Raw genomic sequence first — 19,956 nt, forward strand, 5'->3', positions numbered from 1 at the left:
TCTGCGTTTGTTGGTAAGCCCCAAATCATGACCTCATTTGGAAGATGTACAGTGGATTGATAAAAACTTCTAGAAGAAACTGTAGAATTCCAGATGGGCTTCACGTAAACACCTTCTATGCTGCAACAACAAAATCATCTCTGAGGCTAAGGTAACTAAGGTGAGCATTTAATACAGTCTTTTTAACAACAGTAAAACCTGCTGTAGTGACTACATGTATAGAAACACCAACTGTCTATAAAGATTAAATTTGTCATTTACTTTGAAAATTGTTTCTTATTTTAGCATTTACTAAAGGAACCTGTAAGTAGAGACCACTTGTCTTGTCTGCATTGAGGAATCTTAGGTAAACAGAGAAAGTAGGGACTTTTTACACGGCGATGCAAGTGCCAACTACGGGGGATTTAAATGAGCTGTGAGCCCCGTAATAGCTCGACTCCCGACACTAATACAGCTGAATACCGCTGTAGCTTTGGATGCTGTACAGAAATTTTCGCTCTGAGTAGGACCCTCAGGAAGATTAGCGTTGTAGTTTAAGTATTTTAGGCCTTTTATAACATGAAATCTCCTTGATAATAGAAAATATGAATGATTTAATTCAACATTTTGTGCCTTTTAAAATAACTTTTACAAAATATTTTCATAGATGCTAACTGCTTTCTATAATTGTTAAGTCCAACTTGGAGATAAGTTTAACTTAAGATTACGATCTTTGTGAAACACCTCCCTCCCCCCCCCCCCCCCCTTTGTAACAAATTGGTTTCTTGAAAGATGGACTAAATTGTGATTTGTTGTCTTCTAATTCACAAAATCTGTGATAGGCTACAGGTTACTAGGCTAACCTAATATTACTAATATTTAGCATGCAAACACTTGAATATGTAAAAGTGCCAAATAACTCTATTTTAAATGAACACGATGCTAATTTGTGCGTTGTCTGCCCAGTATCACATTTCAATTTTTTTCTACCAAACTAAAAATCCAGAAATAATTTCCCTACCAAATCGTAGCTCACATTTTAATCAACTGTCACACTTTCTCTGTGCAGGTACATGTATTGTTGTATTTTTTTAAAAAGTAAAATATTGACAGAAGTGCTTATTCATCTCTCACCTTTTCCTTTCAGACTTTGTACATATTCAAACATCCAACTCAACTGTTGATACATCATTGAAAGGCTTTGCCTTCAACAGGCAAGGCAGCTTGCACAGCAGACACTTTCAACTCGAGATTCACATAATTTCCACCTGGTAAAGATTAAATCTTTTTAAGAGAATGTGGAATTGATTCATTACCAGTTTAATGCTGTTTGTAGGATGGACATCAATTATCAATTTCTCTAAAACTGTGTGAATGAAAATTTACACCATGTTGATTACTTCTGTCACTTTAGCAATTGTGGCCCAAATTGACCATTAGTAGATTACCGGTAGCTTCATTTCTGTTACAAACTTGTGTACTAATTGTGCAGCAAGGATTTCAGTTGGATTTGCTGCAGTCATTACCAGTATATATAATGGGGGAGATTCATTTAGTGTTATTGATCTCATTCATGATGTTCGTATTGTATTTGTCACTTCTTTGGCCAACCCTGGACAAGCTATTCAAACTTTCTCCACCAAATATTCTGATTAAAGACCCTTTATCTCCTAGGGTATCTAAACTGCTTCAGTGAAGTTTCTTCCTGCGGAATTGCTGCCATTAACAATTTGCGTAAGTTTCAGAGGGCAAAATTTCAGTTTTTACAGTAGGTCACTAAAATGATCATTGTAATTGGGAGTAATAAACACCTTTCTACCACTCTTTGTCCCCTCCCCCAAACAGGAAAGATGTTCATAAGACATTATTTTGCCTTGTAATGTTCTTTTCATTGCGAATCCATTACACTTCTAATTTGACTGTTAATTTGACAAACTTAAATTAGTTTAAAACACTTTTTTTTTAAGAGGAAGATGTTTGACACTGTCTTTCATTTAATGTCTTTTTGATCTTCTGCAATATTTCATCTTCAAAACAATTCATAAACAGAATTTGTAGAGAGCAATGTCATTTGATCTGACTTAAGACTGAATAAAGTACTTCAGAATGAGGGAAAGGAGTATTGTTAGTTCATGTTGTTATTCTTTTTTATCATTGGCTGAGCAAAAGCTGTGCCGTTCACTGTTTGTGAATGTTTGATTTAGATCTTGAGAGGTGCATAGTTGCAGCTAGAAAGTCTTGCATGTTATGAATGGAATTGTATGGATCTTTCTGAATTATGCTTGTACTTGGAGTCACCAAGCATTTCTGAAACTGTCTTAATCATTTATTTATAAGTGATCACTAATGCAAAACTTTGTATGTAATATCTTTTCAAAATTGTTAAAAGCTCACTGCAACATCTGTTTAACAAGGAAATTGATAACTGCTCTCTCTTAGAATTTTGTGAGATTATTGTGACAAAGAAGTACACTTCTGATAGGCTCTTCTTTCTTCTTTAAGAATGAGGAGGAAAGAGTCTAAAGTGACAAAGAAACAATCTGCTTTGTGGATAGTTAAAGTGTATATCTCATCTCAAATTTTGTAATCAAAATATCCTATTCTTTATTTTCTATTTCTTTACTTTTTCATATTGTAGGAATCGGAACCCAGCACATCGAGGATGATGGATTCGATTGCGAGTGAGGGATCATCAGAAAGTGAATTTGAGGATGAAAGCGAGGAGAAACTAGAAGACGGTTACCATGAAGATGCGGACCAAGACGAACTGGAGGAGATGCAGATGGAGTTAGAGAAAGAAAGAGAACGAGCCGAGAAACGGGAGAAGACATTAGTGCTCGAGAAGGATACCTCACCATCTAATGAATTCTTCCAGGAGATTGCGGAAAGCCTTAAGGCATTTTCGAGTATAATGGTAGATGTGAAGCTAATGAGACTAGAAATGAAAACCATGAAAGGCATGTTGCAAGAACTGACAGGGAAGAAGAAGAAAATGGTGATGGAGAGGAGGAGAGTGAAAGTAAAAGATGATGGTAGTGCAAGGGATGGAGGGCAGATGGCAGATATGGAGGAGTCGGAGGAGCAAAAGAGAAGAGTGCTCGATGAGAATGACTTAGGGGATAGAGACATTGAGGGTAGGAATGAGAGAGAAAGCGTGGATTGCTCTGTGGATAACAACCGTGAGGGTGGTGCCAAGGGATATGCGGAAATGGATGAGTTCCAAAAGCTGGATACCATGCAGAATGTTGAAGTAAGAAGACCAGGTAGAGGCATTATATCAAAATTTGAAAGAAGAAGTGTAGAGCAGGATCCAGGCAGAGAGGTGAGGAAGAGGATAGTCAAGAGTAAAGAGAGTTTGAGGAAAGATGTGACAGAGAAAAAATGGGAGCCATTATCAGAACAAATGATCTCTGAATTGCATGGAAGGGCTAGAAATAGGGCTGTTTTTTCCACGTGTTTAATAAGGAAACTTATTAGTGATGATGTACTGATAAACAGCAACTGCTATGGCAAAGTTCGGAGCAATTCCAGGAGACCCAACGTTGAACCTATCAATCCGGACATTCTGATGTACGTCCTGGAAAAAACCTATGACCAGTATGGCGTTGAGGAATCTGACAAAAAAGCATGCCATCGTGAATGCATTGACTGCATTGATTCTCATTGTAGAGGTGTGTTTAAAAGGCACATGGCTGGGGAGTCTAAAAGTAGGACAGATAGGATGAAGCCGTATGTGGGAACAGGGTTAGAACAGGAATGGAAGCCATTATCAGAAGAAATGATCTCTGAATTGCGTGATTGTTCTAGAAATAGGGCTACTTTTTCCAGTTATGTAATAAGGGAGCTTATTAGTGATGATGTACTGATCAACAGCAACTGTTATGGCAGAGTTGTGATCAATTCCAGGAGACCCAACGTTAAACCTATCCATCCAGGCATTCTGAAGTACACCTTGGAAAAAACCTATGACCAGTATGGCGTTGAGGAATCTGACAAAAAAGCATGCCATCGTGAATGCATTGAATGCATTGATTCTTATTGTAGGGGCGTGCTTTCAAGGAAAATAATAAAGGAGTCTAAAAGCACTACAGGTAGAAAAGAGGGGAATGAGGGAACAGGGTTAGAATCGGAAAGAACTGGGTCACCAAGGAATAATGATTCAGGAGTTGGAAAGGTGGCTAATGGTAAAGGAAGAAGTGTAAAGAGTTGGTTGTCTAAAGCAGAGATTACCATCATTCGCAGAAAGGTTTTCTTGAATTCAACTGCCAAGTTTGCGAGAAATCTCTTGAAGAAGCTTGTTAGCGATGATATTCTGATGCACAGCAACTGCTATAACAGATATCGCAGTGATTACCCAAGACGGAAGATTGACCCAGACATCCTGAGGTATGTTTTGGAGACGACGTATGATAAATTTGATGTGGATGTATCAATGAAGAAGGATTGTGACCGGGAGTGCGTTGAATGCATGAATGCCTACTGTAAGCGCCTGCATGCCAAGGTGAGGACGAGTCGATCCAAAAACGAAAGAGATGAGGAAGGGATGGATGCCAGTAAGGAAGCAGATAGAAATGAGTCACCGAGGAAAGGCAAGAACTTGAGAGATGGAGACACCAGCATCAAACAGGATGAAGATGGGACAAGGGTAGAGAGTGATGTTCGGAAGGGAGGAGGGGCAGAGGAGAAACTACCATGGGAAAAGCTGTCAGAAAAAGAAATTACAGATGAGTGGAGGGACGCTGCAATAAGGTCGTGGGGAACATTTGCAAGAACCATCTTGACAAAGCTAGTTGACAATGATGTGCTAGCACGTAGCAGGTGCTTTCAAGGTGCAACAAGAGATAGACTTCCGATTAACTCTGCCCTTCTTCACAGGATTCTAGAGCTGACATATGATGCCTTTGGTATCGATGAATCTAATAAGAAGGTTTGCTATGAGAAATGCATCAGCTGTATAGATTTATATTGCATGAATCTGTTCTTACAAAATAAAAAAAAAAGAGAAGAAGAAAGGATAGAGAAGGGGAATGAAGCAGAAGAGCCCGAGTTGCTGGATACCATAGCAGACCCAACAGATGAAGTAGCAGATGCTACACATGATGAAGACAAGAACAGCAGTGGAGAAAGATCTCTGTCCATCCCATCTACAAACCAAAGAGAATGGGAAATTGTAGGTGCAGAGAAGCAAGCAGAAAGGCCCAAGTTGCTGAGGAATGATGAAGACCGGACAGAAAGAGATTTTGATTCCAGACACACTGAAGATGGGAGCAGCAGTGTTGGAAGTGATGCAGTGAATGGAGAAGTGATTGTTGCAGATGGGGAGGAAAGTGTAGGAAAAAGGGAAGACAGTGTAGTAAGGAATCGAGAAGATAGTGTTTTAGGGGATGGACAGGGAGTTGTTGAAGGGGCTAGATTACCCTGGGAAAAGTTGTCCGACTATGAGATCAGCAGCATAGCCACACGAGCAAGAACAAGTGAATACTTTGCCAAATGCCTCATGACGAAGCTTGTGAGTGATGACATTCTCATAAATAGCAGCTGTTCTGGAGAGAGATCTTGGGAGGACTACATATGCAGTAGACCCCCAGTCCAACGGATCGATCCAGGTACCCTTAATTACGCACTAGAGATGACATTTGATGTGTTTGCCATCAATGAATTCGAGAAGCAAAAGTGCAACCAGGAATGTATCATTAGCATCAATGCGTATTGCAGAGACCTCTTCAGAAAATCCATGAAGGGGAAGTCAGGAAATGGAGCGGATGGAGAAGGTATAAATGAAGGGAAGGATATCCATGAAACCTGTCATGATAGATGTACACCGGAGAGAAGCGTGGACTTGCTAAATAGTTGTAAAGTGGAGACAGACAAGGAAGGGACTGTTACAGACAAAGAGGCTGAGAGAAGTGAAATGTCATGGAGTGATAAAGAGTACGATGATGAGCTTGGTTGGTACAGTGACTTCAGTCCTGGTGAAGCTAATGACATGATGGAACACAATCTAATGAGTGATGGAAGTGATGAAGAAGGAGTCCATGAAGTAGCGAACGTAGGGAGAGAAAAGACATTAGAGAGTGATGATGATTCTGGAGATAAGTGTGTTGGGTATAGTCCAAATGAAAGTGAAGGTAGGATGGCAAATGAAACTGCGAGGTGTGAAAAAATTGACCAAAGAGATGATGTAGTAGTTAAAGTAAAGGAGGAGAAACCGATGGAGACTGACAGTGGTTCTGGGTACTGCCCAAGGGAAGATAAAGGTGAAAATGAAGTGAGGATGAAGGGAAGTGATGACAGAAGAGACCAGGAGGTAGTGAATGCAATGAAAGGAAAACAATTGGATAATATATCACAGGATGACATTGACATGAGCAGACGGTTTGACTTGAACCGTGATGTTAGTGTGGACAGAGGCAAGGATGGGATGGGTGAGGACAGAGAAGCTCAAAGTAGTAAGGCAGTTGGTCCTGGCATTTCGAAGTGCAGTGTAAGGAAAGATGCCGGGGTAGGAAAGAAGGAAGGAAGTGGTTTGATTAATGAAGATAAGACAGGAGATGAAGTAGGAGTTCATGGTACAAAGAGACAGTCCTGGGTGCCTTTATCTGAAGACATCATCATCAAAATACGGGCTAAGTCCAAATCAAGGGGGAACTTTGCCAAAATTGTCCTTACAAATATCCTGGATAATGCCATTCTGAGAAAAAGTATCTGGAGTGTGGGAGCAGCATTGGGTAAGAGATCCCATGCCCAACCAATTGATCCAGACATTCTGAGGTATATCTTGAACACCACATATGACATGTATGGTGTTGAAGAATCTGACAAGGAAATTTGTGAACGAGAATGTGCGAGTCATGTTGATTCGTACATCAGATTACTGTCCTATATGGCAGAGCCTAAAGTAGGTCCTGGTAATCCATTGTCTACAAAGGAGCTCTGGATCTTGCATGATAAATCTAGTAACCGGGCCTGTTTCGCTAGGCGGCTCTTGAACAAGTGCATAAGCAATGACGTTCTGATGAATAGCAACTGCACTGGGAAGACACTACAAGCATCTAAGAGATCTAACGTCCAAGCAATCGATCGTAGCATACTAAAATATGTTCTGGACACAACATATTGTATATATCATGTGCCTGAAGCAGCCAGGGTGATATGCAAAAATGAATGCACCTTTTACATTAATAAATATTGTCGGGAACTGCATCGTCAAACAAGAAAGAAGCTAGAGAAAGTAGGAGACGCGAGAGCTGTGGATGAAAAAATACAGAATAAGAAGGAGTCTGTATTGAATGATAGTGATGCTGATGATGGGTTGTTGGAGTACAGTCTTAGTGAAGATGAAGAAGGGGAGGAGGAGGAAGAAGAGGAGGAAGAAGAAGATTCTGATTCAGATTCTGATTCAGATTCTGATTCTGATTCTGATTCTGATTCTGATTTTGATTTTGAAAATGTCTGATGAATTTAGATGAATAGAATGGAAATGGTGAAAGTAAAGGAAAGGGAGTACGATGAGGGAGAGAAGATTAAGATGATTGGTTCGATCAATAAAGACACGAGTCTATAGAGAACGAATAACAATTTCAGTAGTTAGTAATAACTACTGTGTTGACATTATTTACATCCGCTCATGTGCTAAATCAGAAACAAGGATTTTTGCTATGTCATGAGGGAGCGATTTTTTTAACAGGAGGGAACCAATCTTTTGTTATTTCTTTTCTTGTTTCTTCAATTTCATCAGTGTCTGGGGTAAAGATATTTGCTTTAATGATTCTTGTATTCACAGTGTACAGCTTTGATGTACATGAACCTGTACACTGCCTATCTGATTCTGTGGACAATAAATTGCATTTTCAGATTATAACATTTTAAAGGTTAATTTGTTTATCTTGTATGATAAAAAGGCACTTTGTAACTCTAAAAAATGCCAGAAAGAAAAAGTGATAACATAATGTTATAGAAAGCAAGCTCCTACATTGTGTGACAATGTTACATTATTTCTTTGCAATTACTCTAGCTTAATGTTTTTTTGTTGTTGTACTTTATGGTTAAAATTACATTTGTACTTGTACATGCAGGGTTCTTGTATATATGGAGGATTCTTGTTGTATCAAAAATTGGGATTGATAATTCTGTTTATTTAGCCTGTGTAATTTTCCATCAAATTTTGAGGGGCATCATTTTTTTCTTCAATTATTTCAGTCTTTTGTCTCGACTGGACATATTTACATAATGTACACAGTAACAAAAGTATGAGAAATCATGCTTTTACCCAAAGCAGTTAAAATGTTTTTCATGGCTACATTCCATTATCTTTTGATCAGGAAGGATTTACCCATAATTCATGAGTAGAGAGAACTAAATCACTGAAAAAGATGACTTCATTTCTCATGCAGTGCATTGTGTCATTTATGAATAAGATGGGTGAATTAAAAATTAGGCATGGAAGTCACCAAATAGGCAATGCAGCATTTTATGAAACAATTGAATTATTTTTTTGCATTTTGCAATTTTCATTCTCATTAGTTTATTTAATATACAATTTCATTTGTCTGATAGTTTGTCATTGGGAAACCTTAATGCAGCTTCAGAAGCCAACTATAAACCTTTTAGAACATTCTAAACTTAAACAAGGCAGAGTATGAATGTGGATCAGATTGCAAAGCATAATATTTCTCTGGTTAATGTTCCTTCGTAGCTATGTAGACCTATACATGTCATACATGTACAGCATGTTGTAAATATTTATTGAAATTCTTGCCGTACACTGGCACTTCTCAAAAAAGCATAGTCTGCAGGCAAATAAGTCTTTGTGTAGGACGTGTAGATTTTTTATAAATGTTGATATTATTTTGTTTTAGTTTTTAAAATTAATACTGGCATGTGAAATTGGTGCACATATTTGCAAGTACTACTCAAGAGATAAGAGTTTATACAGTAGGCTTGCATTTTTTTTCCTTTATGTTCTATTAGAAAAAATATCAGCATGTAATTTGCTTTATCACATTTGTTATTAAATTCAATATTCTCTACATTCATTTTGTAATAACTCATATTTGAATGATGAATTTTGTGTTCTTTTAGTGTGTCATTATTTTGTTGATAATGAATTGTAACAAGGACAATTGTGGCAAGAAATTTATTTTTACAAGATACTTTCTGGAGTATTGCTTCGCGCATTTCCAGTAGTATCACAACAATTTACTTGTTCAAACTTGTAAGCTTGAGATAACAGAAGCTCAAGTTATTTTGTGGAAATGTGCCTTACTTGTATATCAAGTACCCACAGGTTTGCCCATAAAGTTGGAACATTCTTTCATTAACTCTTTTCATGAACTTTTTTCATGAAGTGATTGCTACAATGTGGTTTATTCTTGATAGATGCAGTTCATATCGTCTCAGAACTTTATGATTAATCTAAAGAGATTAATTGATAAAGTTCTGAGAAGATATGAACTACATAATCATGTATGTACCTTTTGAAGAATAAACTATATTGTCACAATCACTTCGTGAAAACAGATATGAAGAATTATTGCAACTTTATAGTCAACAGTGTAGTTGGGTAGAGTCCACTGAGTATAGTTTTATTTTCAAGGATTTTTACAAGAAAAAGTGAGATTGTGTTGGGAATACATTTGTAAATTTATATCACATTCCTACTTCATATTTTCAGAGCTAGAGAGCAGCAAGTTCCAATGTATATTTGTTGAATCACTGTTTAATAAACGTATTAGCAGAAGTACAAACATGTCTGTGTCATTGCAAGTAGGGCAAGTTTTCTACTGCTGTTTGTTGTAATTATATTGGATATTCAATAAAAAGTGCATTTCTTAAACTTACAATTTGTTGGTTATTTCTTTAACTTTAAGGAACATTTAACATTTTGTAAATTTTTCTTTACAGAGGTAATATGTGAACCGGGAATATACATGTAGTATACCGGAGTGGAACCCCCAAATTTCAGAGCAAATTACTTGGTCCTCTTTTGTATATAAAAATTCAAGATATTCAACTATGCCTTGCTTATGTATTTGTTATGATTTACCACTTCTCATAAAAGTAGTGACAGAAAGAACCTGTGTTGATATTTTTTAAAGATATATGGGAATTTTGAACACTTACCGTAAATCTCTGTGTATAAGACGCACCCCTATTTTGGGGGGCAAAAAAGGTTAAAAAAAAAGAAGAAATTTAGGTAGTGTTGTAGTTTGATCCTACAGTTTGAGGCTGAGCCATCACTATAACCCAGGTGACAAATAGTGACAGTACATTACTGTTGCAACTTTGTAACCTGGATGACAGATTATTTAATCTAGTATAGTTTTACTATGCCACTTCAAATAACTTCCTACAGTATCTTACTGTGACTGTATCGGTGTGAGTGGTGAGTCAACACACCTTGTATGACTGAGCTGGGAGACATTGCCAAGCACAGTGCAGGTGAATGGGGCATAAATCGACACTTTAAAAAAAAATGACGGCGGGACAAAAGTGCGTCTTATTCACAGAAATTTGCGGTATTAATGCCTTGCTATAGGGGAGGGGGGGGGGGAGGGAGATAGAGAGGGTTTAGGGATATTTAGAAGGAGAGATAGGGTGGGAATGAGAGAGGGATCAAGAGAGAGAGAGAGAAGGGAGGGGGTGGGACAGTGCTTCTTAGGGAGGCAATGCATTGAGAGGAAGCCGACTATTAAAATGTGTAATCAAATTTTAAGAAATTGATAAGTGGCACTTACCACTCATTTTAGATTGTTGACTTTTTCTTGCTATTCTCTCACTTTTTTCTCTTTCCCTCGTTTTTTTCTGAGGGGGGGGGGGGGGGGGGAGGCAACTGCCCCATCACCCTTGGCTACACATCTTACTTTGTTCTTTTTTATCTTCATTTTTCAACTACATGTATCACAGTTTTACCCATACTCTTTTTTCCTCAAAGGCCACAATCATAGAAAAAAGAGAGAGTAAGAATGGGACCATGGAGCAGATTGAATAGACCTACATGTATTGCACTGTTTTCCTTAAAGAATACTCTGTCCACATATCGCTATCAAGCGCTGGTCTTCTGCATCTCCTTATATGCTTATAATCAAGTGGGGATTAATGGAACCAAGCCAATTTGGCGCAAGACAGTCAAAGATCAGCTTTGAAAGAATCGTTGTGAACTTGAACTTGAAATGACTTACCGGTATGTTTGAAAGTGAAACATAATTGAAGTTATTCCTAATGTCATACATGTATGAACTAAATACAAGAGAAATGCTAGAAATCATTTGTTGGTAAGCCTCAAATTATGAACTAACTTTGAAGATGAACAGTGGACTGATAAAACTTTTAGAAGAATTCCAGATTTCCCATCTGCAGAGCTGGGCTTCATGTAAACACCTATCCTGCAACAACGAAAACATCTCTGAGGATAAGGCAACTAAGGTGAGTGTTTAATACAGTCTTTTAACAACAGTAAAACCTGCTGTAGTGACCACATGTATAGAAACACCACCTGTCTATAAAGAGCAAATTTTTCATTTACTTTGAAAATGGTTTCTTAAAGCTAAAGACAGTTATGGTCATGCGATTTTGAAAGAAACGTGAAATAGATCAGAAATGGTTGATCATCTAGCATAGATGTCCTGCAAGGTTCTGGAATCATCAAAATGATAAGAAATTTGTCCAAGTCTTCATAAAGTTAGAAGCACTGTACACAGAAAGATGTATATGGGACTACACACACGTGCGCGACACGTGCATTTGTATCTCTCAATAGGCAAGAGATACACTAATTTACCAAATATATCAATTAGTAGGCGGTTTCCCATCAACATTTTTATCATGTAATATTCAAAACATATTCTTTCACATGATTGGTAATAAGAGCTTCCATTTCATTTTTTGAAATTGGGGCGTTTCCAATACTGGTCTTTACCTTCAAGCATTTACTAAAGGAACCTGTGAATAGAAACCACTTGTTTTGTTTCCATTGAGCAATCTTGGGTAAACAGAAAGTGTCCCACTGTAGATGGGTGACCTTTCGACACAATAGTTCTGAGACACACTTAAGTGAAACCAATTACATGGCCACTATAGACAGGTGGCCTTTATAGAGAGGCAGCGACTAAGACAGTTATGACTGTATTTTTAATGTAGCTTTTAAAGGTAATACAAAGTTTTGGGAAATTTTGAAAATTGGGTGGATAGTGATTCTTTACAATTTTGATATATTTGGATGACCCTGTGGATGTATTATAAGCACTAGAAAATTTGGTCCCTAAAACACTTCTGCTTTCAAGAAAAATTGAAAATGAAAATTTACAGGTGCTCCCGGTAAATCTGGATAAATTTCAAATAGCGCCTACGGCTGCACAATGGTAGCTGTGACCATGAAAATTTCAGAATACGTAGTTGTGATACATAATTTCCAAACGGGAATAGCTAATCGATCGATTTTAGTCTAGAAACATTGTTTTATAGTTTAATTAATATCGTGACCTTGAGAGGGAGCTATTCAACAAAGAGTTAATTATTTACAATTTCATAACTTTAGACTCAATTTCAACCGGGACAACGATTACTGAATATTGTAGGATCGTATATGCTTCCGATATGTTCATTTGAACCAAATTCAAGACCCCATACCAAAAGTTTGTATTACCTATAACAGGTTTCTTAATGTTTCATTTTCACATACGTCTTATTGGTTTGATCTTGAGCTTAGTTTTGAAATGGTCATAAGGAAGTTAAAGCTTGCAAAAATCAGAGATACATGAAGCTGTCAAGCATGAAATAATCATGTATCATCGGGGGCTGTTTCACAAAGATCAAACTTAACTCTAAGTTGGACTTAAAAATTATGGAGAGCCATTTGTAGCCTTAAAATAAAAAATATTTTAAACAGCAAAAAATCAAAAGTATTTTAGACTTTTCATAAACTCCACATCAAGAACATGAAATCTCCTTGATAATAGAAAATATGAATGATTTAATTCAACATTTTATGCCTTTTAAAATCACTTTTACAAAATATTTTCATAGATGCTAACCGTTTTCCATAATTGTTAAGTCCAACTTAGAGATAAGTTCAACTTACGATTTTTGTGAAACACCCCTCCCCCCTCCCCCCCCCCCCTGTAAAATTATTTGGTTGAAAGATGGACTAAATTGTGATTTGTTGTCTTCAAATTCACAAAAGCTGTGATGGGTGGTTACCAGGCAATATCAGGCATGCCAGCACATGAATATGAAAGTGCCAAATAGCTCTATTTTAAATGAACAAGATGCTAATTTGTGCCTTGCCTGCCCAGTATCACTTTTTTTCTTCTACCAAACTAAAAATCCAAAAATATTTTCCCTACTGAATTGTAGCTCTTTTTTTAATCAACTGATACACTTACCCTGTACAGGTAGTCAGGTACATATATTTTTGTATTTTTTTAAAAGTAAAATATTGACAGAAGTGCTTATTCATCTTTCATCTTTTCTTTTCAGGTTCCTTGTACATCTTCAAACATCCAACTCAACTGTCCATACATCATTTAAAGGCTTTGCCTTCAACTGGGAAGGCAGCTTGCACAGCAGACACATTCAACTCGAGATTCACATACTTACCACCTGGTAAAGACTAAATCTTTTTTAAAGAGGATGTGGAATTGATTCATTACCAGTTTAATGCTGTTTGTAGGATGGACATCAATTATCAATTTCTCTAAAACTGTGTGAATGAAAATTTACACCATAATGATTACTTTTGTCATTGTGTAATACATAGCATTTCTAATTTATATTGACTGTTAATTTGAAAAACTTAAATGAGTTCAAAACAATTCACATTTTTTTTTCTGAGATGAAGATATTTGACCCTGTCTTTCGTTTCATGTCTTTTTGATCTTCTGCAATATTTCATTCTCAAAACTATTCATAAACAGAATTTGTAGAGAGCAATGTCATTTGATCTGACTTACAACTGAATAAAGCACTTCAGAATGAGGAAAAGAAGGAGTATGGTTGGTTTATGTTGTTATTCTTTTTTATCATTGGCTGAACAAAAGCTGTGCCGTTCACTGTTTGTGGATGTTTGATTTAGATTTTGAGAGGTGCATAGTTGCAGCTAGAAAGTCTTGCATGTTATGAATGGAATTGTATGGATCTTTCTAAATTATGCTTGTACTTGTAGTCACCAAACATTTCTGAAACTGTCTTAATCATTTATTTTTAAGTGATCACTAATGCAAAACTTTGTTTTCAAGGAAATTGATAACTGCTCTCTCTCTCTTAGAATTTTGTGAGATTATTGTGACAAAGAAGTATACTTCTGATAGGCTCTTCTCTTTTCTTTAAAAATGAGGAGGAAAGAGACTAAAGTGACTAAGAGACACTCTTCTCTCTTGATAATTAAAGTGTATATCCCATCTCAAATTTTGTAATAAAAATATCTTATAGATCAAATGTTGCCTATTCTTTATTTTCTCTTTCTTTACTTTTTCATATTGTAGGAATCGGAACCCAGCACATCAAGGATGATGGATTCGATAGCAAGTGAGGGATCATCAGAAAGTGCATTGGAGGATGAAAGCGAGGAGAAACTGGAAGACGGTTACCATGAGGAAGCGGACAGAGCTTACCAAAAGGAACTGGAGGAGATGCAGATGGAGTTAAAGAAAGAAAGAGAACGAGCTGAGAAGCTGGAGAAGACATTAGTGCTCAAGAAGGATACCTCACCATCTAATGAATTCTTCCAGGATATTGCAGAGAGCCTTAAGGCATTTTCAAGTATAATGGTAGAGAGCCTTAAGGCATTTTCAAGTATAATGGTACATGTGAAGCTAATGAGACTGGAAATGAAAACCATGAAAGGCATGTTGCAAGAACTGACACGGAAAAATAAGATGGTGATAGAGAGGAGAGAGAAAGCAAACGATGATGATGATAATGTAAGGGATGGAGGGCAGATGGGGGCAGATAGGGAAGATTCTCATTGTAGGGGCGTGCTGTCGAGGCAAATGGCAAAGGAGTCTAAAAGCACGACAGATAGGACAGAGGGGAATGAGGGAACAGGGTTAGAATTGGAAAGAACTGGGTCACCAAGGAATAATGATTCAGGAGTTGGAAAGGTGGCTAATAGTAAAGGAAGAAGTGTAAAGAGTAGGTTGTCTGAAGCAGAGATTACCATCATTCACAGAAAGATTTTCTTAAAATCAACTGCCAAGTTTGCGAGAAATATCTTGAAGAAGCTTGTCAGCAATGATATTCTGGTTCACAGCAACTGCTATGGCAGATATCGTTGTGATTGCTCAAGAAAGAAGATCACACCGATTGACCCAGACATTGTGAAGTATGTTTTGGAGACGACGTATGGTATATTTGATGTGGATGTATTGATGAAGAAGGATTGTCACCGTGAGTGTGTTGAATGCATGGATGCCTACTGTAGACGCCTGCATGCCAAGGTGAGGACGAGGCGATCCAAAAATGAAGCAGATAAAAATGAGTCACCGGAGAAAGGCAAGAACTTCAGAGATGGAGACACCAGCTTCAAAAAGGATGAAGATGGGACAAGGGTAGAGAGTGATGTTCGGAAGGGTGGAGCGGCAGAGGAGAAACTACCATGGGAAAAGCTGTCAGAAAAAGAAATTGCTGATGAGTGGAGTGACGCTGCGGGTTGGTCATGGGGAACATTTGCAAGAACTATCTTGACAAAGCTAGTTGGCAATGATGTACTAGCAGTTAGCAGTTGCTTTGTGAGATTTCCTCAAGCTACTGGAAAAAGACCTGTCCTTCCGATTAACCCTATCATTCTTCATGATGTTTTAGAGCTGACTTATGATACCTTTGGTATTGATGAATCTAATAAGAAGGGATGCGATGAGGAATGCATCAGGCTTATAAATGCACAATGCAGGAATCAGTTCGAACAGCGAAGAAAAAGGGTGGAGAAGGGTGGAGGGGCTAGATTACCCTGGGAAAGGTTGTCTGATTATGAGATCAGCAGCATAGCCACACGAGCAAGAACAAGTGAATACTTTGCCAAATGTCTCATGACGAAGCTTGTGAGTGATGACATTCTGATAAATAGTAGCTGTTCTGGAGTGAGATCTTGGGAGGACTACATATGCAGTAGACCCCCAGTCCAACGGATCGATCAAGGCATCTTGAATTACGCACTAGAGAAGACAATTGATGTGTTTGCCATTAATGAACTTGAGAAGGAAAAGTGCATCCAGGAATGTTTTATTAGCATCGATGCATATTGCAGAGACCTCTTTAGAAAATCCATTAAGGTGAAGTCAGGAAATGGAGCGGATGGAGAAGGTATAAATGAAGGGAAGGATATCCATGAAACCCGTCATGATAGATGTACACCGGAGAGAAGCAGGGACTCACTAGATAGTGTTATAGTGGAGACAGACAGTGATGATGAGCATGGTTGGTACAGTCCTGGTGAAGTTAATGACATTATGGAACACGATCCAATGAGTGATGGAAGTGATGTAGAAAGAGTAGAAGTAGCGAACGTAGGGGGAGAAAGGACATTAGAGAGTGATGATGATTCTGGAGATAAGTGTGTTGGGTATAATCCAAATGAAAGTGAAGGTAGGATGGCAAATGATCCTCCAAGGGGTGAAAATAATGACGAAAGAGATTATGTAGTAGTAAAAGTAGAGGAGAAACTGATGGAGACCGACAGTGGTTTGATAAATGAAGATAAGACAGGAGATGAAGTAGGAGTTCATGGTACAAAGAGGCAGTACTGGGAGCCTTTATCTGAAGACTCTATCATCAAAATACGGGCTAAGGCCAAAACAAGGGGGCAGTTTGCCGAATTTGTTCTTACAAATATGCTGGATGATGGCATTTTGAAAAAAAGTACCTGGAGTTGGAGCTCGACAGCATTGGGTAAGAGATCCCATGCCCAACCAATTGATCCAGACATTTTGAGGTATATCTTGAACACCACATATGACATGTATGGTGTTGAAGAATCTGACAAGGAAAATTGTTTCCGAGAATGTGTGAAGCATGTTGATGCGTACTGCAGATTACTGTCTGACATGTCAGAGCCTAAAATTGAAAGAAAACAGGGAGAAACGGATGAGAATGAGAGTACTGTTGAAAAGAAAAAGAGGGGAATCGCAGGTCCTGAAAATCCATTGTCTCAAAAGGAGATCTGGATCTTGCATGATAAATCTAGTAACTGGTCCTGTTTCGCTAGGCGGCTCTTGAGCAAGTTCATAAGCAATGACATTCTGATGAATAGCAACTGTGCTGGGAAGAGCGGAGCAATGAGATCCAATGTCCAAGCAATCGACCCTAACATTCTTAGATATGTTCTGGACACAACATATCGTACATATCATGTGGCTGAAGTGGAGAGGAATATATGCAAAAGCCAATGCACCACTTACATTGATAACTATTGCCGGCAACTGCATCGTAAAACGAGAGCTATGCCTGGAAAAAGACAGAATAATGCTGATGATGGGTGGGTGGAGGACATCTATGGAAGATGAAGAAGAGGAAGATGAAGAAGAGGAGGAGGAAGAAGACAAAGAAGATGAAGAAGAAGCAGAAGGTTCTGATTTTGATTTTGAAAATGTCTGATGAGTTTAGATGAATAAAATGGAAATGGTGATGATGAAAGTGAAGGCAGGGGAGAACGATGATGGAGAGAAGATTATGACGATTGGTTCAATCAATAAAGACTAGAGTCTATAGGGAAGGAATAACAAATTTCAGTACCGGTACTTACATTTAGTAATAACTACCGTGAAGACCTTTTTTACATCCGCTCATGTGCTAAATTAGAAAAGAGGATTTTTGCTATGTCACGAGGGAGCGATTTTTTTAACAGGAGGGAAGCAATCTTTCTTATTTTTTGTCTTGTTTTAAAAGTACATGAACCTGTACACTGTCAATCTGATTCTGTAGACAATTATCACATTTTTAGATTATAACATTTTTCAGTTTAATTTTTGGATCTTCTTGTATGATAAAAAGGCACGTTTTAACTGTCAAAAATGGCAGAAAGAAAAAAATGAAAACAAAATGTTATAGAAAGCAAGATTATACATATATTGGTGTGACAATGTTACATTATTTCTTTGAATTTTAATACTCCTCTAGCTTAATACTTTATGGTAAAAATTACAGTTGTACATGGAGGATTCTTGTATCGTTCATTGGCATTGATAATTCTGTTACTTTAGCCTGTGTAAGTTTCCATCAAATTTTGAGGGGCATCATTTTTTTTCTTCAATCATTTCAGTCTTTTGTCAAGACTGGACCTATTTACATTATGTACACAGTAACAAAAGTAGAGAAATCATGCTTTAACCCATAGCAGTTAAAATGTTTTTTTTAATGGCTACATTCCATTATCTTTTGATCAAGAAGGAATTGCACATAATTCATGAGCAGATAGAACAAGTAAATTGAAAATAAGCATGGAAGTGTCCAAATTGGCAATGGAGCATGGATTTTTTACAATTGAGTTATTTCTTTGCGTTTTGCAATTTTTATTCTCATTAGTTTATTTTCATTTATCTGATAGTTAGAGGAAAGCTGAAAGACAATATAATAAATTGATGCAGCTTTAGGAGCCAATTCATTATTAATAAAAAAACCTCCCCTTTATTTTACTGCGAGGTGCAGTTGAAGGCGCCGATTTGTTCTTGTGAAATTGTCACAAATATTAGTAACAATGTCATTTCAAAAATTTAAGATGACAAATCCGGCCATACAGGTAGTGTTGTTGTAGTTCGATCCTACAGTTCGATGCTGTGCCATCACTATAACCCAGGTGAAAAATAGTGAGAGTACATTACTGTTGCAACTTTGTAACCTCAATTTTGTAAATATTTATTGAATTTCTTGCCGTACACTGACACATGGCAAAAAGCATAGCCTGCAGGCAAAGAAGTCTTTGTGTGGTAGTGTAGATTCTATAAAATTTTATTTTGTTTTAGTTTTTAAAATTAATACTGTCATGTGAAATTGGTGCACATATTTGCGAGTACTACTCAAGATTTATCAGAGCTTGTTACATTATGTTCTATTTAAAAAAATGTCTGCATGTAATTTGCTTTATCACATTTGTTATTAAATTTAATATTCTCTACATACTCCCATTTTGTAATAACTCATATTTGAATGATGATTTTTTTTGTGTGTTTGTCATTATTTTGTTGATAATGAAATGTAACAATTGTAGCAAGAAAGTTATTTTTTTACAAGATATTTAAATGGAGTATTGCTTTTGCAGTTCCTACCAAGAATAAACCATATATTGTCACAATCAATTCACGAAAAAGAGGTATGAAGAATTATTGCAACTTCATAGTCAACAGTGTAATTGGGTAGAGTCCACTGTAGTATTCCCCATTTTGGTGAAGCTTTTTTTTTCTAAAGGATTTTTAAAAGAATAAGTGAAATTGTGTTGGGCAGTTATAAATATACAATTGTAATATGTCACATTCATACTTCATATTTCTAGAGCTAGAGAGCAGTTAGTTTCAATGTATATTTTTGTTGAATCATTGTATAATAAAACTATTAGAAGTACAAAGTTACAAACGAGTAGGGACAGTTTTCTACTGCTGTTTGTTGTAAAATAAAATGAAAAAGTGCATTTCTTAAACTTACAACTTGTTGGTTATTTCTTTCACTGTAAGGAACATTTAACATTTTGTAAATGTTTCTATACAGGGGTAATGTTGGAACCGGGTATTACACATGTAGTATACTGGCATGGAACCCCCAAAATTCAGAGTAAATTAAGGGGGGAGATTATGGAGAGTGTTTAGGAATATTTGGAAGGAGAGAGAAGGTGGGAATGAGGGAGAGAGTGGAAGGAAGAGAGAGATAGAGAGAAAGAGAGAGAGAGAGAGAGGGTGGGGGGGGGGGGGGGCAGGGGCAGTGCTTCTTTGGGAGGCAATGCATTTAGAGGAAGCAGTGTAATGTTTACCGTAAATCTCTGTGTATAAGACGCACCCC

The 19,956-nt window shown here is 37.3% G+C and overlaps 1 protein-coding gene across 3 annotated transcripts in view; it reads left to right on the forward strand.

The window, feature by feature from the left end:
* Positions 1–19,600, forward strand: part of LOC115923994 — a 45,360-nt gene extending 25,760 nt beyond the window's left edge. Inside the window, exons 13-14 of one of the 3 annotated variants that reach the window (XM_030985420.1) lie at positions 2,618–4,345; positions 15,270–19,600. In XM_030985420.1, the coding sequence (XP_030841280.1) occupies positions 2,618–4,345; positions 15,270–17,474 (3,933 nt within the window). In that variant the 3' untranslated portion in view covers positions 17,475–19,600. Of the gene's footprint in view, positions 1–2,617; positions 9,992–14,459 lie in introns of those variants that run through there. The other 2 variants (XM_030985421.1, XM_030985419.1) reach the window with 2 other exon arrangements.
* The last annotated feature ends 356 nt before the right edge of the window (positions 19,601–19,956 follow it).

This window comes from Strongylocentrotus purpuratus, unplaced genomic scaffold (genome assembly GCF_000002235.5).
Source record: "Strongylocentrotus purpuratus isolate Spur 01 unplaced genomic scaffold, Spur_5.0 spur5_scaffold_15, whole genome shotgun sequence".
Taxonomy (NCBI): domain Eukaryota; kingdom Metazoa; phylum Echinodermata; class Echinoidea; order Camarodonta; family Strongylocentrotidae; genus Strongylocentrotus; species Strongylocentrotus purpuratus.